This window comes from Pleuronectes platessa, unplaced genomic scaffold (assembly GCF_947347685.1).
Source record: "Pleuronectes platessa unplaced genomic scaffold, fPlePla1.1 scaffold_333, whole genome shotgun sequence".
Classification (NCBI taxonomy): Eukaryota; Metazoa; Chordata; class Actinopteri; order Pleuronectiformes; family Pleuronectidae; genus Pleuronectes; species Pleuronectes platessa.
The window spans coordinates 1-21,850 of NW_026519186.1; the positions used below are offsets into that span (position 1 = coordinate 1).

The 21,850-nt window shown below is 49.9% G+C and overlaps 1 protein-coding gene across 1 annotated transcript; it reads left to right on the forward strand.

Moving 5' to 3' along the window:
• Positions 1-253: 253 nt before the first annotated feature.
• LOC128436473 (microtubule-actin cross-linking factor 1, isoforms 6/7) lies at positions 254-21,597 on the forward strand (the record flags this gene model as incomplete). The annotated part of the gene is made up of 37 exons (XM_053418200.1): positions 254-420; positions 1,119-1,278; positions 1,866-2,192; positions 2,569-2,653; positions 3,106-3,332; positions 3,435-3,641; positions 3,764-3,991; positions 4,086-4,304; positions 4,396-4,599; positions 5,440-5,448; positions 6,203-6,428; positions 7,507-7,733; positions 7,834-7,956; positions 8,047-8,148; positions 8,240-8,341; positions 8,460-8,633; positions 8,800-8,955; positions 9,202-9,399; positions 9,621-9,749; positions 10,134-10,316; positions 10,401-10,556; positions 10,652-10,858; positions 10,941-11,060; positions 11,150-11,319; positions 11,400-11,559; positions 11,645-11,839; positions 11,933-12,205; positions 12,350-12,538; positions 12,622-12,733; positions 12,841-12,995; positions 13,090-13,252; positions 13,359-13,513; positions 13,595-13,669; positions 15,851-15,968; positions 19,515-19,732; positions 20,946-21,054; positions 21,359-21,597. Coding segments are annotated over 37 exons (6,267 nt in total), but the record flags the coding sequence as incomplete, so codon positions are not given.
• Between the last annotated feature and the right edge of the window lie 253 nt (positions 21,598-21,850).

Sequence of the window (21,850 nt, forward strand, 5' to 3'; positions counted from 1 at the left end):
AAAACTTTTTTACTTATTAACTTTTTCTCTGACACAAATACTATCTTACAAAACTTTGTTCTGCCACAGAATACTTTGTAATACGTCTTTATTGAGGCTGCAGTTTATATTTATATCAGTTTATGGTGTCATGTGAGACTGAATATTAGAAACACCTCCTGTAGAAGTACCCTCTTGCACAGTCGCACCAACACTGAGTGTGTGTGTGTGTGTGTGTGTGTGTGTGTGTGTGTGTGTGTGTGTCTTCCTGCAGCTGCTCCAGAGGTTGTTGGACGACCGGAGACCGACGGTGGAGATGATCCGAGCTGAGGGCGAGAGGATCGCTGCCACGGCCGACACTCAGGACCGAGAGAAGATCCAGACTCAGCTGCACGAGCTGGCAGAGAGATGGACCGAGCTGCTGGACAAGGCCAGCGCCAGGTCAGTGTCGGGGGGGGGGGGGGCGGGTTCAGGGTCGAGGAGGACGTGGGTATAAAGTGTCAATCTGTCATCGCTGACTTGACCTCTGACCTCTCTGTGGAGCGAGAAAAGAAAGGAATTCCACTTAAATACTTATGAGGAGGTTTCATGTGGCAGCCGTGGAGAATCCCGACCTTTTGGGGGATTTCAGTTTGTGATGGATTTAGACACAAAACAGCACAAACTTCAACTTTATCATTTGAAAAGAAAAGATAATATCACTGTAAATATGTGTTTATATCATTGATGATACATTAACAGCTTGTTGTCCTGTGGACTCTGCTGAACTTACTTAATTAAATCTCTTAAGACTTTTCCCTTCATTCGGGAGAGTTGGTTTTCTTTTGGGGACAAACACGCAAATCACATAAAAAAAGGCATCGTGAAAACTTCTGATATCTCAGTTTATTCTTCTCATAGAAATGAGAATCCTTATTAAAAGTGTTAACATTCTTTATGCCTGGCACACGAATAATCCATTTGATCAGTTTATGAAATTCACCTGGCAGCCGTGTGACACATATTTACACAACGAGTGAGCGAGTGAAAGTAATAACACGCCAATAAAAGCTCCGGACCTCCTCCTCCTCCTCCTCCTCCTCCTCTTCTCCTGGTATCCTCATCACCCCCCCCCCCCCCCCCTCCCTCTCGTCCCTCAGGCAGCGGCAGTTGGAGGAGCTGCAGGTTCTGGCTCTTCACTTCCACGAGGCCCTGGAGCCGCTGGGGGAATGGCTGAGCGCCACCGAGAGACGCCTGAGCTCCGCCGAGCCCATGGGAACCCAGACGGCCAAGATCTCCCAGCAGATCACCAAGCACAAGGTAGCGTCCGGCCGCTCGGGGACTGACACCGGATCTGTTCTTACTTCAGAGTGTGGAATCAAACAAAAGAAAACGTTAGGACTCAAAGAATTCCTCTCAGGCGCAGACTCGTCAGGTTCAACTTATTAACTTTTCATAATGCTGAGACTCCAGTTGTTTGATGAATCAAAGGGGAAACACAGACACACACAAACATAAAGGAAACTTAAAATACAACTTCATTCATTTAGTGTAACTCGGTGGAAACAAAGATCCACAACAACCAACAAACGTTTATTTACAACTCCAACTACTTCACTTTTTCATTAAGTTTTTATTTATTCATTTAATTTTAGTTCCTGGATTTAAGTTGTTGTTCGTCTCATTCATCCGTTGATGTTTATGATTTCCTGTTCATCTATGATTTTGTCATTTGCATCATCATATTATTTTATCTGTTTTTTCCATTGTTTTGCTTTTGTTTTCTCACTTTTCTTCATCTTCCTATAAAACACACACACACTAACACACACACACACACAAACTGATACACACACACACACACACACACACACACACACACAAACAAACACATGTACACTTCCCAGGCGATCCAAGAGGATGTGTCCCTGAGAGAAGCCGAGGTCGACCACCTCGAGTCCCTCAGCCAATCGCTGACCCCGCTCAGCTGCGCGGCCGACCGCGATTGGTTGAACGAGCGCGTGGGCGCGGTGAGGTCGGGTCACTCGGAGCTCACGGATTGGTCCTCGCGGCGCGCCGGCCTATTGGAGCAGGCGCTGGCCAACGCTCAGCTGTTCGGGGAGGACGAGGTAGAGGTGCTGAACTGGCTGGCTGAGGTTGCTCAGAGGCTCGGTCAGGTCTCCGTCCAGAACTACCAACCTCAGCTGCTGGCCGAGCAGCACAAACACACTCTGGTACGACTGCGTCAACACAATGAACGACAAAGAAATGTAACGGAGGCTCAATATTTACCAGTTTAACCACGAAGCTCGGGTGAAGCCGGGACGTGAGGACAGGAGCCGGTGTTTCCCTCCGAGTGAAACACGTCCACACACGTTTTAAATTTAAAACCATAAACACTTTGTGGTGGGAAAGATTGAGACCAAATAATAATTACCTGCAGCCTGAATCTGAATCTGAGCCGTGGGATCATGAGAATAAAGAGCAGATTTGAAACACACACGTCACTTCGAACCTTTTGGAAAAGTTTCCCCCGTTGTTGTTCAGGATTGTTGTGTTAACACTTTTTATCCCGACGTGTGTGAACTTTGATTCTTTGTCGTCGCTCAGTCGCTGAATGAAGAGATCGTGAGCAGGAAGAAGACGGTGGACCAGGCCGTCAAGAACGGACAGGCTCTGCTCAAGCAGACCACAGGTAACACAACACTGTGGTTTCCCCTCAGCAGCAACACACCTGGGTGTGGGTCCAAGGCAAACACACAGAATCACATAGTGTTTATTGTGTTAGCTTCTGACTTTTAGCATCCATGATCAGAAACAGGTGGAAATCCTGTGTTTCCAAAAGCAAAGATTGTGAAACTTTAATTGCTTTTGCATTTATTTCCCCATTTTTTTTATGTATGTTTTCTACAATCTCTCCAAACTGAGTTCAGGCTCAGCAACAGAAACACGTCAGACACTCAAACTTATAGTTTCACATCCAAACCTCATATTTAAACATCAGCTCCCTCCACAGATCATCATATTAGAGACTAGATTAGGAATAGATATAACTCTCCTTCTTGACCGATGAGGATTATGAAAGCATCAGGACCTTTTCCACGTCCTCTCTCACCTCCTCTATCTGACCCGTGTGTCGCTCTGCAGGTGAGGAGGTTCTCCTGATCCAGGAGAAGCTGGACGGCATCAAGTCTCGCTACGCTGAGATGACGGCCGGCAGCAGCAAGGCCCTCCGCACCCTGGAGCAGGCCCTGCAGCTCGCCACGCGATTCGCCAGCGCCCACGAAGACATCAGCCAGTGGCTGGACGGCGTGGAGGCGGAGCTTAACAACGTGGAGCCCGACGCCTCACCGGCCTATCAGGAGAGGCAGAAGGTGGGAGGATAGAGCAGCTGCTGCCTCAGTAACAGCAAAGACACAAAGATACACTGGCTCTAGTTGGTTTTATTAATTAAATGTTTTCATCCACTCTCACAGGAGCTGAAGAAGGTGTCGGCAGAGAAGCGCCTGGTGCTGGACACGGTGAACGAGGTGGGCGGCGCCCTGCTGGACCTGGTGCCGTGGCGAGCCAGAGAAGGTCTGGACCGACTGGTGGCTGATGGGAACCAGAGGTACCGCCAGGCGGATGAAACCATCACTCAGAGGGTGAAGCTGGTGCAAGCTGCCATCCAGAGGTCCCAGCAGGTGCTGCAGGCAGTTCCACCACAAACACACACATTTCAGCTGGTTTCTTTAAATGACATGAGGTTTTTAAACGTGTCCTCCTCCTCCTCCTCCTCCTCCTCCTCCTCCTCCTCCTCCTCCAGTACGAAGAGGCCGTGGATGCAGAGCGGGCCTGGGTCGGGGAGACCGAGCGCAAGCTGGGTTCTCTGGGGCCCCTGAGCCTGGAGCCTGACGTGACCGTGGCTCAGCTGCAGGTGCAGAGGGCCTTCAACATCGACATCATCCGGCACAAAGACACCGTGGATCAGCTCCTCAGCACCCGGGAGGAGATCCTGGAGACCTGCAGTGAGGCTCAGAAGGAGGCGCTCATGGTGAGTCGCTGACGGAGGAGCTGCATGAGGAGGAAGTCACACATCATCTGAGGGACAGTTTTTAATATCCGTGTGTCTCCATCATCTCCTCCAGGTGAAGACCGATTCTCTGAGTGCTCGTTACGAAGCCGTGAGCCACAACCACGGAGAGCGCTTCTCGGCTCTGGAGCAGGCTCAGGTTCTGGTGGCTCGGTTCTGGGAAACGTACGAGGAACTGGAACCGTGGCTGGGCGAGACCGAGACCCTCATCAGCCAGCTGCCCCCCCCAGCCATCGACTCGGACGCCCTGCGGCTGCAACAGGACCAGATGAGAGTGAGAGAGGATTTAAAGTCTTTTCTTTCTCTGTTGAGGCACTGATCTGAATGTTCACCTCATTCCCTCGTTCCCCTCGTTTCCCCTCCAGCTCCTCAGGGAGTCGATCGCTGAGCACAAGCCTCACATCGACAAGCTGCTGAAGATCGGACCCCGGCTGGCGGAGCTCAGCCTCCAGGAGGGGGCGACGCTGACCCAGCGCTACACCAGGTCCGAGAGGCGATACCTGGCCATCAAGGAGGAGGTGAAGGGTCGAGCCACAGCGCTGGACGAGGCCGTGTCCCAGTCTGCACAGGTACGACTCCCAGTGCTCCCAGTTTGAGACTCAGTGTTCCAGCTGCAGACTTGGGTCTTATAAGTGTAACACAACTTGCTCAATCTTTAAATGACATTTCTCTCCCTGAACTGAAGATGTTTATTGAATGAAAACCTCGTGACACCAGTGGAGATAGAAGATGTTTTATTAAATGCTGTTTATTGGCCCGAGTCTGTTTACAGCCCTTTATGTAGCGTCTGCTGCCCCACATGAAAAAACACAAACAAGATGTCATTACTCAACAGCACGAGGTTCATGTGACTGTGTTTGTGTCTCTGTCGCATGTTGTGACACCGAATGATAACGAGGATTTATTGTGTAGCTTCACAAGTTCAGTTGAGGTCACATTTTATTATTTTAGAAAGAGAACGAGTCACGTGACACAACACAACGAGAACAAATGTTATTATTCTTCTTTATCACATCACGTCTTCATTCGTCCTAGTTTTATTTTAGTTTTTCTTTCCACTCGGATATTACCAGACATTTTGTTACTGTATGCATGTCTCTGATTTAACTCATTGAATTGTTTCTCCACCCCCCCCCGCTCCCTTCAAACTGATCCACGTGTTCCTCCTCCACCTCCTCCACCTGCATCACTTTGTCCTTGTCCCTCATCTCCACCCTAAATGTCCTTGTCTCTCCTTCCTCATCCTTTAACCTCTAATCTCCCTCATCATCGTCACCCGTCCATGCAACCCGTCACCTCCTCCGTCCCATCCCTCGTTCATTGTGGATGTGCTGTGTGTGTTGCCCCCCCCACCCACCCACCCACCCGTCACCATTTTCTCCATGGTCACTGCTCACTGCATCACCCAGCTGGTAGAGGTAAGACCACAGACTGACCACGTCCACCTGAGGCTGTGGTTACGACATGTGATTTGGTGAATTAACCAGATGTGAAGCCACTAAACTCATTCATCATATTCTTCAAGATAGTAATAATAATTCTGGATTTGTGCTGTTTATACTTACATCTCGACTGTGGCTTCACTGATCTCCACGTTGATCCAAATCATGTGTTTGCCTAAGTAACCACGAGTCTGATCTAGATCTGTTGGGACCGGTTCCCTCTGTGTCCGAATGTCCACGTGAATTAAGTCTAAAACTGAGTCGAGCTGGTTTCAGTCTCAGATTTAAACTCGATTCAGTCGTAGTTGTCCTGTTGTATCAGAAGAAATCCTCCTGTTGTGTATTTTTACTTCACTCAGAAGTGTAAAGACGTTTTTAGATCCTGTCCAAAATGTCTCTTGAGTCCTTCAGAGTGGACTCAACTGTCTTGATAGCTTCCTCTTGTTTGGTAGATCACGTCCAGCTCGACCTGGATGACACCATGAAAGTGAAATACTGAGATATTACACATGAACCCCACAAGGCACCAATTTGATTTTTATTTAAATTTTTAAAACCCTCAGAGTTAATAGAGTCGGCCACAGACGGCCGAACACCAACATAATATTTCAGTATTTTCCCACTTTCAAAATGTCACTCAGATTTTGAGAAACCCAGAACCCTCCACACTCTCTCTCTCTCTCCTCCTCTTCCTCACAACCTTTCCCTCCGCCTCTCCGTCCGTTCTCAGTTTCACGACAAGATGGACCCCCTGCTGGAGACCCTGGAGGGCGCGGTGCAGCGGCTGAGGTCTCCGCCCCCGGTGGCGGCCGAGGTGGACAAGATCCGGGAGCAGCTGGCGGAGCACCGCGCTCAGGGCCTGGAGCTGGACAAGCTGCTGCCGAGCTTCTCTGCCCTCTGCGCCCGGGGGGAGGAGCTCATTGGACGAGCCGCCCGGGACGATCCTGCTGCTCAGGGTGAGTGACAGGGACGAGCATGTGACTTTGAGACTGACAGACGGGGGGGTTCAACACAGACATTCATTATCTCACTTTATTCTATTGAGGAGTATTTGTTTTTAAAGGGTTAAGTTTTGGAGAAAGTGTCTCCACCTGGAATTCAATTTCTTTATATTAATATATATATGTTATGTGATAGAGACTCAATGCAGGCATCATCCCTGCAGGGTCCGAGACAGTTTGAAACACTAGGTGGCGCTGTGATCAATATTCAACCCAAAAATGTAAAACATTTGGTAATAAATATAATATTAAAACCAATATTAATGTGTTTATGATCAAATAACAGATATATAATGTAGTTGACAGCTAAAACTGTAGTTTAAAGGTTGATTTAAATTTCACTTGTGTATTCATTGATTGATGAGCAGCTGTACATTAGAGCAGGATTATTTTTATGTTTCTATATTAAATGTTTTACGTTCATAATAAAGGACGTTTGGCAGAAAATAAACAAAAATCCAACCAATTATTAAGTAAATAACTAAAGAGCTCAGTCAGATCTTCAGTGTGTGTCTATGACAGTTGTCGTTTCAGTTAAGTGAAAAATTAAAACACTATATTTGGCACAAAGGACTGAGTTGAAGTCGAGCTGCGTCACAAACAGACTTCTGTCGTCTGAGGGTGAACTCCTCCGATGTCTTGAGGCTCGAGTTGAACTGATTCACCGACTGAACAAGTGAGGAGAGTTCATCTTTGTGTTCCTCGAAGCCGGGGGGGGGGGGGGGGGGGGGGGGGGACAAGTGTCGAATCACACAACCAGCTCCTCCTGCGTGTTTCTCCCAAACGCAAACACAACGTGAACCCAAACACAAGCGTGTGTGTGAAGCTGCTGTGCACAGAGCGATGCCCTCGAGCCTCGTGAAGCTGAATGAACCACTGTGCAGCACCGGGGGGGGGGGGGGGGGGGGGGGGCGAGGAGGGAGTTCACTGCCCGGGCCTGGACACTAGAGGGCAAAGCAGAGAAAACAATGTTGTTCTTGTTAAAAAATCATCTGAAATCTTGGTTTAAACCCCCCCCCCCCCTCTCCTCCAGCCGTTCGCTCCCGCCTCCTGCGCCTGCGCTCGCTGTGGGACGAGATCCGGCAGCGGGCCGAGGAGAGGGAGGGGAAGCTGAACGACGTCCTGGACGTGGCCGGGAAGTTCTGGTCCGACGTGGCGGCGCTGCTCAGCACGCTGCGAGACTCCCAGGACATCGTGAGGGAGCTGGAGGACCCGGGGGTGGACCCCTCGCTCATCAAGCAGCAGGTCGAGGCTGCTGAGGTACAGAGGGAGAGGAGATCTGTGATATGAATGTGTAGATGTGTCGAGGGGCTGTGGTGTGATCGTGTTCTTCATCTTCTTCCTCTTCTTCTTCGATCAGGCCATCAAGGCAGAGACGGACGGCCTGAGGGAGGAGCTGGAGTTCGTCAGGACCCTCGGGGCTGACCTCATCTTCGCCTGTGGAGAAACCGAGAAACCTGAAGTCAAGAAAACCATCGATGAGGTGAGATCAGGACATTCAGTGACTGGAGAAGATTAAAATGCTTCTAATGTTTTTTTCGTGCCCACTCATGTAACTGTGTCCTCCTCTCAGATGAATGCTGCCTGGGAAGGTCTGGACCGGACCTGGAGGGAGAGGATGGAGCGACTGGACGAGGCCATGACGGCGTCGGTGCAGTATCAGGACGCTCTGCAGGTTGGTTCCTCACAGACTGAGAAACCAAGCATATCTTTCTATCACCCTGTTCACTTGCTCCAGCTCACCTGTGTCTCTGTTTCACCTCCAGTCCATGTTTGACTACCTGGACAACGCGGTGATCAAGCTGTGCGACATGTCGACTGTGGGAACTGAGCAGGGAACCGTGAAGCAGCAGATTGAAGAGCTCAAGGTAATCTACAAACTTTACTTGTTTTAATAAACTGTATCTGACCATATTTAAAGTTTTGAATTCCCTGTGCTCGTCTTTATGTCCAGAACTAATAAAATACTTCCCTCGCCCCGATCAGATTTACAAGGTGGAGGTTTACCAGCAGCAGATCGACATGGAGAAGTTGTGCCACCAGGGGGAGCTGATGCTGAAGAAAGTGTCCGACCAGACCGACAGGGACATGATCCAGGAGCCGCTCACCGAGCTGCGCCACCTGTGGGAGAACCTGGGTGATAAGATCAACCAGAGACAGGTAATGAAACCAGTTCTCCCATTAGAACCACCCTGAGACTCCCACTGAGCCTCTATCTGTGTTGGTTTCTGTCGGACTGCGTGTATCTAACAGCTGCTTCTCATTACGGTCAGAATATTCTAGCTCCTATTTTTAATCCCGCTCTTCTGTCTTGTTCCCACCACAGCACAAGCTGGAGGCTGCCCTGCTGGCTCTGGGTCAGTTCCAGCACGCCCTGTCTGAGCTGCAGGGCTGGCTGAGCCACACACACACCACCCTGGACTCTCAGCGACCAGTCAGCTCTGACCCCAAGGCCATCGAAATCGAGCTGGCCAAACACCACGTACGTGTTCTAAATGCAAACTGGAAAAACTGAGACTTCTTCTTCTTCTGTTTTCTTCCCAGCTCTTCTTCTTCTTCTTGATCAGGTTCCATTCAAACCAGTTTGAAAAGAGGCTGTTTCTTTAATCGAGACTTTTCACAGGGAACTTATTTTAACCTCCACAATCCTCCGCTCAGCTTTGCTCTTGTATATAAACAACAACTTGCTCCGTGTAACACGCGTCCTCCTCCGTCCTCCCTTTCCCAGGTTTTGCGTAATGACGTCCTGTCCCACCACGCCACGGTGGAGACGGTGACCGGAGCTGCCGCCGAGCTGCTGGAGTCCTCGCCCGGCGATGAAGCCAGTCACCTGCGGGATCAGCTGGAGCAGCTCAACCAGAGCTGGGAGAACCTGCTGCTCAGGACGCAGGAGCGGCAGAAACTACTGGAGGCCGCTCTGCACCAGGTACCCACACAGGGATTTATAATATTCATCCTTTAACCAAGTTCTGTAAAAATCCATGTGGTCGTTTTCACGTAATCCTGCTGAGAAACAAATGGGCAAAAACTACTAAAGGTAGAATTATTATTCTGTAAAGTAAAACCGTTATGATGAAAGGCTTCTCCTCTACTGTTTTAAAACCTTGTTTAGGTTTAAGAGTTGATTCTGATCTGGTTCTCCCGCAGGCTGAAGGCTTCCACGGGGAGCTGGAGGAGTTCCTCCAGTGGCTGAGGAGGACGGAGAGCCAGCTGTCCGCCGCCAAGCCGACCGGCGGCCTCCCCGAGACGGCCCGGGAGCAGCTCCAGCAGCACATGGTACCAGAGACTCACAACACACCTCTACACACAGTGTCCTGCACGATAGACACAAACACAGGGAACAGAAACTTATTGTAACAGTTTTGTGTGAATAAGCAATTACTTGTTATGATGTGTAAGTTTGTCTAATCACACGTTAAATGTTTATCACAATCGTTAATCACTTTCTTATGTTAAGCTGCCGTCTGTAAACAGCTGATTAAGTATTTCAAATCGTCATTAACAGCTTTTAAGAGCAAATAAAAGTTTTTACGAGCAAAGTTTTCAGCTCGATCTCGTGGAGCAGAGAATCAGCTCACACATGCTCATCTGGTTGAATGGAGACACTTGATATATGTTTAACAGCAGCCATTGTCCCGCTCGTCTCTCTTCTGTCTCCAGGAGCTTCAGGCTCAGCTGGCTCCGCGAGGGGACCAGTACCATCGCCTGCTGGACCAGGGAGAGTCCATGCTGCTGGCCCGGGGGGGGGAGGAAGCAGCGCTCGGTGCCACGCAGACCCAGCAGAACCTGGGCATGCTGCAGAACAAGTGGGCCAGCTTGAACACCAAGATGGAGGACCGCAAGGTGAGACTGACACTCAACGATCTTCCTCATCTGTTCTCTTCTGTTCCGTTGTTTTCTTGTGACCTTTGAACTGTTGCTTGACAGGCCAAACTGGAGGAGGCTGTTTCTTTGGCCACTGGCTTCCAGACGTCTTTGCAGGACACCATCATCTGGCTGACCCAGGCCGAGCAGACCCTGAACATGGCCCAGCCCCCGAGCCTCATCCTGGACACGGTGCTCTTCCAGATCGACGAGCACAAGGTAGATCCCTCCAGATGATCCAGTCATGAGAGGCACTGTCCATCAGATGATTAACTGTCCCTGACCCGTCCTCCACGTCCCTCGTGTGCCTCCAGGTGTTTGTGAACGAGGTGAACACCCACCGGGAGCAGGTCCTGGCTCTGGAGAAGGCCGGCTCTCAGCTTCGCTTCGCCAGCCTGAAGCAGGATGTGGTGCTCATCAAAAACCTGCTGCTCAGCGTCCAGGCCCGCTGGGACAAGCTGGTGCAGAGGTCACTGGACCGCGGCCGGCACCTGGACGAGGCCCGCAAGAGAGCCAAACAGGTAGGAGCCGGATTCATGAGCTGAAATGTGATGTGTGTGTGTGTGTGGACGGGTGAGTCTGACTGTGTGAAACCCTCTGTAGTTCCATGAGGCGTGGAGGAAGCTGACCGACTGGCTGGAGGAAGCCGAGAAGAGACTGGACTCGGAGCTGGAGATCTCCAACGAGCCGGACAAGATCAAGATACAACTGACCAAACACAAGGTGCCGTCGGCCATTCCTCTGCTTACGTGAGGTCAGTGTTTCAACTCCTCTCCCGTCTGTAACTCTGTTTCCCTCGTGAACACCCACAGGAGTTCCAGAAAGCTCTGGGCTCCAAGCAGCCGGTGTACGACACCACAGTGAGGTCGGGGAGGGCCATGAGGGACAAGGCCCAGCTGCCGGCGGACACCCAGAGACTGGATCACCTGGTGGGAGAAGTCCGGGACAAGTGGGACACGGTCTGTGGGAAGAGCGTGGAGAGGTACAGAGGGATCCGCTCACTCAGCACAGCTCTGGATAAGAAACTCATGATGATTAACATCTCTTCTCTGCTCCACCCAGACAACACAAGCTGGAGGAGGCGCTGCTGTTCTCAGGTCAGTTCGCGGAGGCTCTCCAGGCTCTGGTGGACTGGTTGTACCGAGTGGAACCTCAGCTGGCTGAAGACCAGCCCGTCCACGGAGACCTGGATCTGGTGTCCAACCTCATGGACTCACATAAGGTCAGTGCACTAAACAGAGCTGGTGATAGAGAGCGTCCTGCTTCACTCTGCCTCTCTAACACCGTCTCCTCTCCAAACCCTCCAGAGTTTCCAGAAGGAGCTGGGTAAGAGGACCGGCAGCATCCAGGCCCTGAGGCGCTCGGCCCGGGATCTGATGGAGACGGGTCGCGACGACACGGCCTGGGTCAAAGTTCAGCTGCAGGAGCTGAGCAACCGCTGGGACACGGTGTGCGCCCTGTCCGTCACCAAGCAGACCCGCCTCCAGCAGGGACTCAAACAGGTCCGAGGAGAAGCTGCAGCGTCACAGTGTGAACCTCCACCTCCAGTCGTCCTCCACTAACACTCGTGTTCCTCTCTTCCTGTTCTCCGTCAGGCGGAGGAGTTCCGGACGGCGGTGCAGGTTCTCCTGGAGTGGCTCTCGGAGGCGGAGCAGACGCTGCGGTTCCGCGGCGTCCTCCCGGAGGAGGCGGAGACTCTGCAGGCGCTGCTCCACACACATCGAGACTTCATGGGCACCGTGGAGGAGAGGAGGGGGGGCGTCAACAAGGCCGCCGGCATGGGAGAGTCCATCCTGACCCTGTGTCACCCGGACTCCATCACCACCATCAAACACTGGATCACCATCATCAGGGCGCGTTTCGAGGAGGTGAGCGATGGAGGGACAGGAAGTCGGAGAATTCTGTTTCCTGTCGGGTTCTGGTTTCTTGTGGGGAGAGCAGGGAATCTGTGCAAAGCTCCTGAATCCTTATTCAACCAGGTCTGTGGAAACTAACATCCCGTGTCTCTCCAGGTGCTGACGTGGGCCAAGCAGCACGAGCAGCGGCTGGAGACGGCTCTGACCGAAGTGCTGAGCAACGCCAACCTGCTGGAGGAGCTGCTGTCCTGGCTGCAGTGGGCCGAGACCACGCTGGTCCAGAGGGACGCCGACTCGCTGCCTCAGGACATCACACAGCTCAAATCCCTCATCACAGAGCACCAGGTGGGTTTCCTACATCCCCCCCCCCCCCCCGTGTGACTCCTAACCCTGGCTGTGTCTGTACTGAGCGTGTCTGTCGTTCTCAGACCTTCATGGAGGAGATGACGATGAAGCAGCCGGACGTGGACAAAGTGACGAAGACGTACAAGAGGAAGCCAGCGGAGCCTCACAGCAGCCTGTCGGAGAGGAGAGGGGCTCGTACGTCCTCCTGTGTTTACATCTGTGCTGCAAATATTATCATCCCCTGCTTCTTCAGGACAACATGTTCTGGAAACGTGCAGATGACTCATTTTAAACCTCCACAGGCAAACAGCAGCAGCAGCAGCAGCAGCAGGCGGCCATGCAGGTTCCAGGAGGAAACCCCCGACTCAACCAGCTCTGTGCCCGGTGGCAGCAGGTGTGGCTGCTCGCTCTGGACCGCCAGCGGAAACTCAACGACGCTCTGGATCGACTGGAGGAGGTTTGATTCACTTCACAGTCCTGACCAATCACAGCTCTTCCCTTTAATATCAGATGTTATGTTTTTTGACATCGACCCGCGTTATCGTTCTCAGCTCAAGGAGTTTGCCAACTTCGACTTTGACGTGTGGAGGAAGAAGTACATGCGCTGGATGAACCACAAGAAGTCCCGCGTCATGGATTTCTTCAGACGCATCGACAAGGACCAGGACGGGAAGATCACGCGTCAGGAGTTCATCGACGGGATCCTGGCCTCCAGTAAGAGACGAGGGATCTTTATTGTTTATTCTTTATTCTTTATTGTGATGGCTGCGTTTATTCTATTCCAGTTGATTTATGGATTCTGGTTCTTCCCTCTGTGCAGAGTTTCCCACCAGCAGACTGGAGATGACCGCGGTGGCCGACATCTTTGATCGAGACGGAGACGGTTACATCGACTACTACGAGTTCGTCGCGGCTCTTCATCCGAACAAGGACGCGTACCGACCGACCACCGACGCCGACAAGATCGAGGACGAGGTGAGGAAACGGTTCAAGTCCCCGATGAGTGGACGTGAGCGATGAGACGCGTCCACTGACCTCTGGTCTGTTGTCCTGCAGGTGACTCGTCAGGTGGCTCAGTGTAAATGTGCCAAGAGGTTCCAGGTGGAGCAGATCGGAGAAAACAAGTACCGGGTAAGTTTGTTCAGTTTGAGTTTAAATATAGATATTAGATATTAAACTGTTATTTCATATCAAGACACTTTGAAAAAAGATTGTTAATGTTAATTGATATTTAATTTAATTTAACTTGTGTTATATTGTTAAACATATCTTTGTAAACAGTGTTTGACCCAGATCTTTTCATTATTATAATTATGAATCTTTTGTTAACTGTGTTTTCACTTGTTCCTCAGTCACCAATTAACAACTCACACTTAACTTCACAGCGTTTGAATGTTTCCATCTCACTTCACTACGTCTTCCTGTGTTTGTTCATGTCGTCTGTTTCATAACAAGTAATAACACTGATACAACATGTTAATAACATGTTAATAACACGTGTCACAGAATTCTAGGATTTGTCGTCACCACATTAACGAAACCGTGTAAATGTGACGATACTCACGGAGCTGCTGGTTCACAGAGAGCTGGAGTCAGTTAGAAAGAGTTTGGTTAAAATATAAGTAGATTTTGAGCCTCGTGCTCTCATTCACATCTTCACTTATGAATCTGAACATCAGAAAACTTAAATAACGGTAAAAACTGAAGTAAATGATAAAGTAAATCAATCCTCCGTGCTCTCGTTCAAACAAAAAATGAAAAGAGAAATTCCTGGATCAGAGTCTGGATTTAGATCCACCCCTGAATGTATCGGGTGTATGAATGTACCCCCCCCCCCACACACACACACACACACACACACACACACACACAAAAGGTCAAGGAAATCAGCTGAGTCGTTAGTTCCTAAACACGAACACTGTTTCAAACCTTGACTCCAGCAGCCTGTGAGTATCTGTGCATTATTTTACAGAAGCTATTTAACCTCTAAAAGCAGTTTTCAACAGCTTCTAATGGATCGGCCATCACTTCCACAGCTAGTGTGTGTCTGTATATGTTTGTGTGTCTGTATATGTGTATGTGTGTTTGAGTTCACTCCATCATTATCCACTGGGTAATGAATCCCAGCGTCTCACTACAGGACACTGGGGACTCGTCTGTCTGTGACCATGTGTCTGCGTCTGGCTTCACTTTCTTCATCTCACTGTCGTCACCTCATCTTCATCATCTCACTGTCGTCACCTCCTCTTCATCAGCCTGAAAGCGTTACACAACGTTTCTCACACCTTGTTTTCATAACAACCACACACTCACGTCCACCCCCCCCCCCCCCCCCCCCCCCGCTTGTTTTCTCACGCCACTAATTCTCCAATAACAGAAAACTCACAGTTTCCAGTTTATTAAGAGTTTTTAAAGATCATAAAGACTTATTATATTCTATATATTCACACATCAGGAAGCTCCAGTTGTCGTCAGTACATGTTGTTTCACTCTTGCTCTGTTTCTTTCTCCTCGTGTTCCTCTGCTGCGTGTTCGCTGGATTTGTTGTAGTTCTTCCTCGGAAACCAGGTAAAGTTGAATTCCGCTGCTGTGATTGGACGAGAGGGATCTGCTTCACGGCCCCCCCCCCCCCCCCCCCCCCAATGGAGTGCTGCGCCCGCCGCCATCACAAGCTCACAAAATCATAAATCATTTCTTTGAAGAAGACGAGCAGCAGCAGCACTCCATCGTGGCTCTGAGGCGTGAAGCAGGTTTCTCCGTCTGACTTCTGCTCCCTCTGTGATTTGTTGGGTGTTGAAAGTGACAAATTGCACAACGTGAAGCCGGCGACAGGGACACGGCTGAACTGGTGATTAGTGGTGAGGTGATTTGTGCGTTGGACTGAGGCTGGAGAGCAAATCAAGCTGCTGGGAGAGAGAGAGAGAGAGAGAGAGAGAGAGAGACTCAGAGAATTCCTTCTGTGCTGGTGTCGCTTGGGAACTTCTGCTTTTAACGACTGAACGTAGATGTTAGTGTTTTCTTTCTGCTGTAAATGATCCTGTGTAGATCTCAGCTACTGGGAGAACTGGTCTGAGGAGCTCGTGCATGTTTCTTCTCTCGTTGCATGAAGTAGAATGTCGTTGGGCTGTTTGTCTGGTTTGATGCTGCAAATCATTTCAAATCAATATGAACAACGACTGTTTTACTCACTGAGTTTTTCACCTTTTTTCTGCTTCCCTCATTCCTCCTCTCCTCCTCTTCCCCCTCCCCCTCTTTCCTGTTCTCTCTCCCTCCTTCTCTCCATCCTTGTGTGTTCTTTTTGTGTCTCTTCAGTTTGGCGACTCTCAGCAGCTGCGTCTGGTCAGGATCCTGCGCAGCACGGTGATGGTGAGAGTCGGCGGCGGCTGGATGGCTCTGGACGAGTTCCTGGTTAAAAATGATCCATGCAGAGGTGAGTGACGTTCACAACCACAGACACACACACACACACACACACACACACACACACACAAACCCACAAACACACACACACACACACATCACAACCGCGTCAGCCTCCTCTGTCTCTCTCACGTTTTTATTTGAGCTCAAACAAAACTGCAGTCTTAAAGCCACTATATATTTATTTATTTACAAATACACAATGTATTAAATTTAGTCTATTTTATAATTATTACCAACACATGTAGTGACCAGTGTCCATCAAATACACAAAGTAGCATTTTACAGTTTAAAATAAAGGTTAAAACAATTTTTTATAGAACTTTTAACTATAATGGAAATTCAATTATTATTGATTATGACAAAATATATTTCAGATTCATTTGTGTTAATCAAATTTAAGTTACAATCACAATTAATCATATCCAGTTTTTTACAACATTATTATAATATACAATACACTTCAACAAAAAGCCTTTTAACAAACACAACATGAAAAAAACAAACAGCTGTAAAACAAAAACTACAACTTTCTGTGCATCACACAAACAAACACACACACAGTGACACTTCACAGCAGCAGCTCCTGAAGCAGGAACACTGATCTGGAGTCAGTTTGTCAGCAGGTGAAGCAGGAACCTCCGTCTCTCTCTCTCTCTCTCTCTCTCTCTCTCTCTCTCTCTCTCTCTCTCCAGTGTTTCTTTTCAGTGACGTCTACAGTCGGTGTGTTTGTCGGGCTCCTCCGAGCGGTGTTTCTCTCTCTCTCTCTCTCCATCTCCATCTCTCCATCTCCTACATCCCAAAACAAATCTCTGAAGGAACTTTTCATCTCACCTTTTATTTCCGTAAATCCACGTCCTCCTCTCCTCTCCTCCTCCGTCTCTCTACCCTGTCTCATTTTATTTTTCACTTCCTCTTTAAGTACAACAGTCTTACTGCATGATCCTCAGTTCTCTCCTCTTCCTTCCCTTCTCTTTTTCCCTCCCTTCCTTTTTCTCTCTTCTCCAGTGCAACATCCAGGACTTAAGATTCTGCGCTCCGACTCCAGTAGCTCCATCTCATCTCGTATAGGTTGGCCTTCTCCTCTTCCTCTCTCCCCCTCTCCTCACGGCTCGTCTTCTCTCCGTCCTGTTTGTTTTGCTCTGTTCCTTTATTCCCACGTTCTTCTTCTTCTTCTTCTTCTTCTTCTTCTTCTTCTCGTCATCTTTCCTTCAACTCTTCCTCCGTCTGGTTTTGTGTTGGTTTGGCCGTGTCGCTGTGCCTTGCTGACTGTGATCACCTGACTAACGTTGTGTCTCCCCACTGTTCTGCCCCCCCCCTCCTGACCTCCCGCCCCCTCCTGGCTGTTGTTGCTCACGTTTAATCAAAACAAAAACACACAACAGGGGGCGCTCACACTCGTCTGGACCCCGAGTGGTCGAGTGTATGTGTGTGTTCATGATTTCTGTGTGTGTGTGAGTGTGTGTGTGTGTGTGAGTGTGTGTGTGAGTGTGAGTGTGTGTGTCTGTTTGTGAGTGTGTGTGTGTGTGTCACTAATGGAGTAATTTTTGAATTTGTACTCATTTTTCGATGCCAGAGTCTGTGTGAATGTGTGTGTGTGTGTCTGTGTGTGTCTGTGAGTGTGAGACTTTCTTCATTCCACCTGAGCCTGCAGGTTTCTCACCTTGTCTCTTGTGTCTCTCAGTGACAGTCACTCCCGGCTATTTCTGCTGCCGAGGTATCTACACTTTGTCTCTGTCTCTCACTTCCACTCTTCCATCTCTCCATCTCTCCATCTCTCCATCTCTCCATCCATCCATCCATGCGTCCAGCTGTCAGTCTTTAACCACATCTGTCCTCTGTGTGTGTCTATATATGTGTGTGTGTGTGTGTATAGTTTCTAACTGTGGTCAGGTTTGTGTGTCCAGGCACTGACGTCAGTCTTGTGTTGCCTCATGTTTGCGTCACGCTTCCCTCACTCACAATAAAAGCAGGAACTGGCCAAACCCTGGGTCTTTCTAATCGACTCTATTCTCTCAATACACAGTTTTATTGATTTATAAACTAAAGTTTGACGCTCGGGCAAAAACCGAAAAACAGGATTTGTCAAACTTGTAAAGTGTGTAAGACCTGGGTGTGGCCAGCCTGGGTTCCTAATGACGCTGGCTTCTGAACGCAGCTCCTTTAAATGCGCTGGCTTGTTGGTGGGAGACACAATTACAGGGTGCACCTGGCTGGCTGGTGGTGGGGGGGGACGTAATTGCAGGGTGCACCCGTTAGATCGCCCGGCCTCGCTGGTTGGCTGCACAGGACGATGGTCTCTCTCTCTCTCTCTCTCTTTCTCTCTCTCTCTCTCTCTCTCTCTCTCCTTACAGCCTGTTTTCCTCTTTTTCATCTTGTTCCTCCTCCATGTTTCTCCTCCTCCTCCTCTCTCTCTCTCTCTCTCTCTCTCTCTCTCTCTCTCTCTCTCTCTCTCTCTCTCTCTCTCTCTGTGGCTGGCTTCTCCCGGCTTCTTGTCGTCTGCTGGGGCTGCTGCACTTCTTTCTGGGCGTGAATGCTGCTGACTGTCTTTTAGAGGAGGGAGAAATTCTGAATCTCTCCTGATGAGCATAAACCAGGCATGACCCCCCCCCCCCCAAGCCCCTCCTCCAAGTATATATTCAGACACAAGCTGCAGAGCTGAGGCTTCAGAGGAGAACAGGAAGTGGAGAGCATGTTGAAGAAGTAGAGAAGAGAGGCCGAGCTTTGCCTCAGAGGATTTAAAAAACAGATACACAACGAGAGTGTGTGTGTCTCTCGGTGAAACAACTGGAGACACCTGTTGTTGCTTCGAGGACGAGTTTGATATTTGGTTTGAGAATTAGATGAAGAACTTGATATGAAGCTACAGGCTGATTATCGTAGCTTAGCATAAAGACAAGAAACGCTCAATAATCAACATTGTTTTTTAATCCGTCCAAGTTAAAGGGAACGGTGTTTATATAATGTATGGAAAGTTTTAAAGAAATGATCATATTTATTGTTTGTATTGTTAGTTTAAAGACGACTGACAGGACAGAGGCACTTTCCCCCTGTTTCCAGTCTTTATGCTAAGCTAAGCTAAGCTAAGCTAAATGTCCACTGGCTCCAGTTTGGTATCAATCTTCTCTTCCAACTCTTTAAAGACACAATCAGCGTTTCTAACTTTTCTCTTTCCTCCGGTCGTGGAACGAGCTGAAGTGTTGAACAGATTCTCTACAGACTTTCGTTGTGTATCAGAGCTACTCACTCGCCCCCCCCCCCACCCCCCCCTTTAAAACAAGGACTCTACCAAGGTGCATTTATAACCTCCTGAACCTTAGACCTCCCCCCCCCCCAACATCCGCTCCGCTCACGTGCACTCTCATATTGAAACATGCACGGACTGATGTCTGCAGCCAAGGAAGCACTGACTCTCTCCCTCACGCTGCTCGCTGCCTATGCCGCCCCCTGCTGGAGGAAAACTGTGAGTCGACGTAAACGCACCAACTAATTTGTCTTTACTGTTTCTCTCTCTCTCTCCCTCCCTCGCCCTCCCTCTCTCCCTCTCTCTCTCCAGCTCGTGGGCGAACCAACCTGGAGCTGAGGGAGAAGTTCATCCTTCCTGAGGGAGCGTCCCAGGGCCTCGCCGCCTTCCGCTCCCGGGGCCGGCGCTCGAAGCCGGGCTCCAGAAACGCCTCCCCCACCCGCTCCTCCTCCTCCGCCTCCCACAGCGGCGCCTCCCTCCCCTCGGCCCCCTCCACCCCCGCCACGCCCACGGCCTCCGCCTCGTCCAGGGTGAGATGATCTCAGACATCATGTAGTGATCTGTGTTGTTGTCTTCATCTGATGTTGATGTGTAAGAGTTGTACTGTCTGTGTGTCAGTGTGTGTGTGTGTGTGTGTCAGAGGGCGAGTGTGTGTTGTTTATGTTTCACAGTGTTCACTTGTTGTCATCCTCCTGTTGTTGTCAAATATCACCACATCCTTAACTGTGAATTTTTATTTTTTGTTCTTGTTTTCTTTGTGTTGTTCTTTCCTTCCTCTCGTTCCCTCGTTCCCTCGTTCCCTCGTTCCCTCCTGCTCCCCCGGCTTCACACACGTCCTCCTGCACTGACGGGTTCTCTGTTCAAATAAAAAATCATCTCACACAAACACACACTGCGCTTCACTCCCTCGCTGTCCAACCCCTCCTCCTCCTCCTCCTCCTCCTCCTCCTCCTCCCTCCTTCATCTGCTTCTCTCCTACGCTGCTTTGCTCTCCTGCTCCACCCTTCCTTCCTTCCTTCCTTCCTTGCTCCCTTCCCTTCCTCCCTCCAGTCCTCCCATACTCACTCTCGTGACTATGCCAAGCCCTGGCTGGCTCACAGTAAAACTCCAACGTCAACCAAGTGCCACTGCTGCCCAGATCTGGCTCTCGGCCACACCCCTCCTGGGCACGAGGTAACACACTCACCCCGATCACCCACCCACCCACCCACCTCCCCGACCCGCCCCCCCACCCACCCCCACCCCACTGACGCGCTAATGCACTAACTCCAACACGTGTAAAGTTTGACTTTAGCCGAAACTGTGGGAAATCCTATTTATTTAATTACAGAATCTCGTTGGGTTCAAAACTGTTCGACTCGTCTGTGTCATGAGATTAATAATCTGATTAATTGATTAGTTAATCGCCTCCTTCTTTGGTAATTGATCATTAATCACATTCTCATGATGAATTGTGAGTTTGCTGGTTTATTTTATAACAGAACTATAATTAATAAACTGTTTTTATAGAACAATTTAATCAATAGGGGAAATGTTGAAGTTGCAGCCGCAGTTTGTTTTGGTCACTGATAGTTTTGTTCTTTGTGTTGAGTTTTAATTTGTGTGTTGATTATCTGTCTGTAGGTCTGTGTCCTTGTTCCGTGTCGAGGTTGTGTTCATAGCGTCCACGTCCACAGTGTAAATGTAACATGCAGCTCCACAGTGGAGTCTTCCTCAGCTGACGTGTCCCGGTTTCTCCTGCAGGGGGCGGCGTCGGGGTCCAAGCTGAAGCGGCCGACCTTCCACTCGAGCCGCGGGTCGTTGACCGGAGAGAACGGAGGAACGACACCAGGAGGCAAACCAGGACGAACCGGTGAGGACACACAACCATAACGTTTGGTCCCCTCAGAGGAAGAGAAGATGTTTGTAGATAGAAGATAATGATTCAACTATTTGTCCTGAAGGGGGCGCCAGATCTGAAGATAATCTGTCCAATAGATGTCAAGACATTTATCCAACAATAAACAATGTTCACCACATGGTGGCGCAAGACTTAGATGTTTCCCTGGTGTGTGTTGGAAAACGTTGACCTGCTGGTGGCGCTAGAATGAAAGTTAGGGATTCTGTTCATCTCTCTTTACAATGAATTTTTTCCTCTTTCTCCATTTCCTCCACAGACCCGAAGCGAGGCGCCAGTGGTCCGACCAGCCGAGCCGGCAGCCGGGCCGGCAGCAGAGCCAGCAGCCGGCGTGGCAGCGACGCCTCGGACGCCTCCGAGCTGCAGGACGCCCGCTCCGTCGGCTCGGACGCCTCCGACACCCCGAGGCGACCGGGCAGCGGCGCCAAACCCTCCAAGATCCCCACCATCTCCAAGAAGACGCCCAGCCCGAAGACCCTGGGCTCTGCAAAGAAATAAGAGCAGGGACCAGAGGAACCGGATCACACCTCCGTCACGGAGGGTGGACTGCTGTCATCGGCCATCTTGGGTTCACCCGCTCTTCCACATCCACCCGTGGGGCTTGTACTGAATCTCTGCACTTTGACTGACATCGGGGGAGAGGAGGAGATGGATGAGACGTTCTTCTCGTTCTTTCCCCGTTCCTAGAGACATGTCTGAAAACAAGAACCAAGAGGAAAAAGGTTCTGGTCTGACGTCTCAGTCCAGAGTC